The 3,444-nt window shown below is 37.5% G+C and overlaps 1 protein-coding gene across 1 annotated transcript; it reads left to right on the forward strand.

Annotated features, from left to right (window-relative positions):
- Positions 1–2,187: 2,187 nt before the first annotated feature.
- On the forward strand, positions 2,188–3,075 carry LOC110038669. Its single transcript, XM_020743564.1, has one exon. The coding sequence runs from the start codon at positions 2,188–2,190 to the stop codon at positions 3,073–3,075; it is 888 nt and encodes a 295-aa protein (XP_020599223.1).
- The last annotated feature ends 369 nt before the right edge of the window (positions 3,076–3,444 follow it).

Raw genomic sequence — 3,444 nt, forward strand, 5'->3', positions numbered from 1 at the left:
TTCTTGATAACGATACGTGTACTTATGTAGTATCCCAATATAAATATATATAAATTAAAAATTTAAATTCATATTTTTCTTCAGGATAAAGTTTTTGGTTTTGTTGCAAAATAAAGAAATGTAAGTGAAAAATACCATCAAAACTATTGCTATACTGTGCTTAAGCATTAGGTATTCACGAGTATCAGCGGACAAATTTGTCATGAGCCTGCAACATCCTTTCTTGGTACTGCTCCAGATGTTGTTGTGCTTCTAGTTTTTTTCCCTTGAGACTTTCCAATTCTTCAAATTTGAGCTTTGCAATTTCTTCAGTTGTGATTTGGTTGGCGATGACAACTTTGAGAGACGGTGGCTGAATTTTTAGTGGTAGTATGACCTCAGACCCGTACACAAGCGCATAAGGTGTACGTTTAGTGGGAGTTCTGAACGTCATTCGGTAGTCCCACAAAGCTTCTAGTAGTCTGTTATTCCAATCTCTTTTATTTTCATCTAGTGTCTTCTTTAGAATCTGAACGAGCGTTTTGTTAAATGCCTCAGCTAAGTCATTCGCCCCGATGTTGTAGATCATTGAGTATCTCCAATCTATCCAATGTCATTTAACAAAATTGTTGATCTTTGTGCTTTTGAAGGTTGTACCATTGTCTGAAATTAATCTATGTGGAACACCAAAATGGGAGACTATATTGGTCTTGAAGAATTGAAGAACATGCTGTGATGTAACCTCTAGTAATTACACTGTCTCTGCCCATTTGGAAAAATAATCCATAGAGGAAAGAATGAATCTATGTCCCTTAGAGGATGGAGGGTCTGTCAGACCTATTATGTCTATACCCCAACACTCGAATGGCCACGAGGCAACAGTTGGGTGTAGCACATTTGGAGGTTGGTATAGGACCACCCCATAAACTTGACAAAGGTGACACGTTCTAGCAGTATCCATGCTATCGAATATCATTGCTGGCCAATAATATCCAAGTTTTTTGATCTTCATATTTATCTTTGGCCTTGACTGATGAGTACCACACAATCCGACATGTACTTCTTTGACAAAATTTTGTGCTTCTGCTATGCTCAGGCATCGCAACCACATCTAATCAAATGATCTCCTGTAGAGAAAATCTCCCACTGGAGCGTACAACATAGCCCTTCTTGTTATGTGGTATTCTTTAGATTTTTCCTTTGGCAACATTCCATTTTGAAAATATTCTTTTAATGGCTTACGCCAATCTTCATTAATGTTGGCAACTACAATCATCATTCCTTCTTCTTTTTTGAGCTTATGTAGATTATCGAGGTCAATTCAAGATAAAACTCATGTTTCTTGTACTGTAATATCAATGGAGTCCTCCGGTGGACACGTCAATTCCTTAGCAAGTTTTGCTAGAGTGTCAGCATGGGCGTTTTCTCTTCAAGGAATTCGGTATAGAGTTAAATTAGAAATATTTTTTTAGCAACTTCATTGTGTATTGATGGTATTATGCTAATCTTGGCTTCAAAATTTTGTATTTCCTAGTGACTTATTTAATGACAAGTAGAATCACCCTAGATGGCGACATTTATTATATCCATCGAGATTGCCAACCCCAACCTGGTGATTAATGTTTTATATTCTGCTTTGTTATTTGTACACGGATCTGTCAGGTGATAGGAGAATCTCAACATACCCTTATATGGAGTGATGAAAATCAGACCAACCCCTACTTTGCCCGGTATAACCATTTCTGATCCTTTATCTTTCTTAGTTGAAGAAGCTCCATTGAAATACATTTCCCAATACCTGGCATTGAAGGAGTCTATCTGCAGTATCTGCTCATCTGGCAGTTTATTGTTGAGTGGAGACTCAGCTGAAAGTGGGTGTGTAGCAAGAAAATCTGCTAAAATATTTCTCTTGATAGTGTGGAGGGGAATAAAAGTTATGTCAAATTGCATTAAAGTCATTAACCCTTTTTTTAGACGTCCGGAAAGTGTTGGTTGAGTCATCAAATATTGCAACAGATTAACTTTTGAATTAAGGGTAATTTTATGAGAAAACATGTAGTGCCTGAGCTTTTAGTCGGTGAAAATTAAAGTTAGACAATGCTTCTCGATAGGCGGATACTTTACCTCTGTTAGTATTAAACGATGACTCAAGTAGTATAGTGCATTCTCTATACCTTAATAGGGAAGTTTCAATTGGGACACCCAAGAATGGAGCTAACTAGAAATTTCTTTGAATCACTTAAATTTATTGGTAATTGGAAGATAGGGCTGTTGGATGGAAGGCACTTACTCATCCAATTAACTATTGAGGAAGACTATGCCAGATTTTTTGCTAAGCAATCTGTAATCATTGCTGGAACTACAATGAAAATTGTAAAATGGACTCCTGACTTTGATCCAAGTAAAGAACCACCAGTAGTTCCTATTTGGTACAAATTCCTTGGGCTTCCACTTCCTTTCTTCAAGCTGAATGCACTGTTTAACATAGGGAGAGCTCTGGGCACACCTTTGAAAGTAGATGCGCCCACTTACAACAAAGCCAGGCCAGCATTGGACAGAATACAAGTGGAAAGAGACATCACCCTCCCTGAAGTGAAAAGAATCTGGATTGGCTCAGATAATGATGGTTTTTGGCAGAATATTGTCTCTGAACAGAAGCCTTATTACTACCAACACTGTAGAATGTTTGGCCATACAGTGGAAAGATGCTACAGAATACATCCACCAATTAAAAGAAACACTAGTAAAGATCATAAGGAAACATGCAATATAGCACTACAAGCTAAAGAAAATTCTACTAAAGATACACAGCTGAACAACAGGAAGGATGACACTCAAAGAAATAAAGATTCTCTCCCAATCACTAAAGAAAAATCTTCACCAGTGGAACCTTCAGATGAGCCAGCAGAAGGTTCCCCTACAAACAGAAACAATGGGACTGCCTCTACTAATCTTATCAGAAAGGAATTTCAAGAAATCACTATAGTCACACCCTCAGCTTCCCCTTTAGGGGGAGAACAGTCAGAAATTCATAGCATGGCACCTGAGGATCAAATCATTGCTGGTATTCAACAAGCAATTGAAGATGATTGGTAGGTACAAACAGCTAGAAGAAAAGGAAAACAAACAAATGAAGTTCAGAAATTACAGCTGGGAGGATCTAAACAGAGTGAGAATAAAATCAATCTCAAATCTGGTTCTCCCCATCTACATAGAGGAAGAACCAGGTCAAGATCACAACCCTCATTACCAATCCAACAAACAAATGATTAATATCCTTTGTTGGAACATTAGGGGAATTGCCAATCCCCTCTCCCATAAAAGAGTCTTACAATTAACCCATAAATATAATCCTTGGTGCATTGTGAGCCTAGAGCCTATAGTTCACAAAAACCATCAAAAGCTTACCAAGAAATTCCCTGGATTCAGTAACTGTGCTAATATCAATAATAAAATCTAGATTTT

The sequence above is a fragment of the Phalaenopsis equestris genome, unplaced genomic scaffold (assembly GCF_001263595.1).
Source record: "Phalaenopsis equestris unplaced genomic scaffold, ASM126359v1 Scaffold233456, whole genome shotgun sequence".
Lineage (NCBI taxonomy): Eukaryota > Viridiplantae > Streptophyta > Magnoliopsida > Asparagales > Orchidaceae > Phalaenopsis > Phalaenopsis equestris.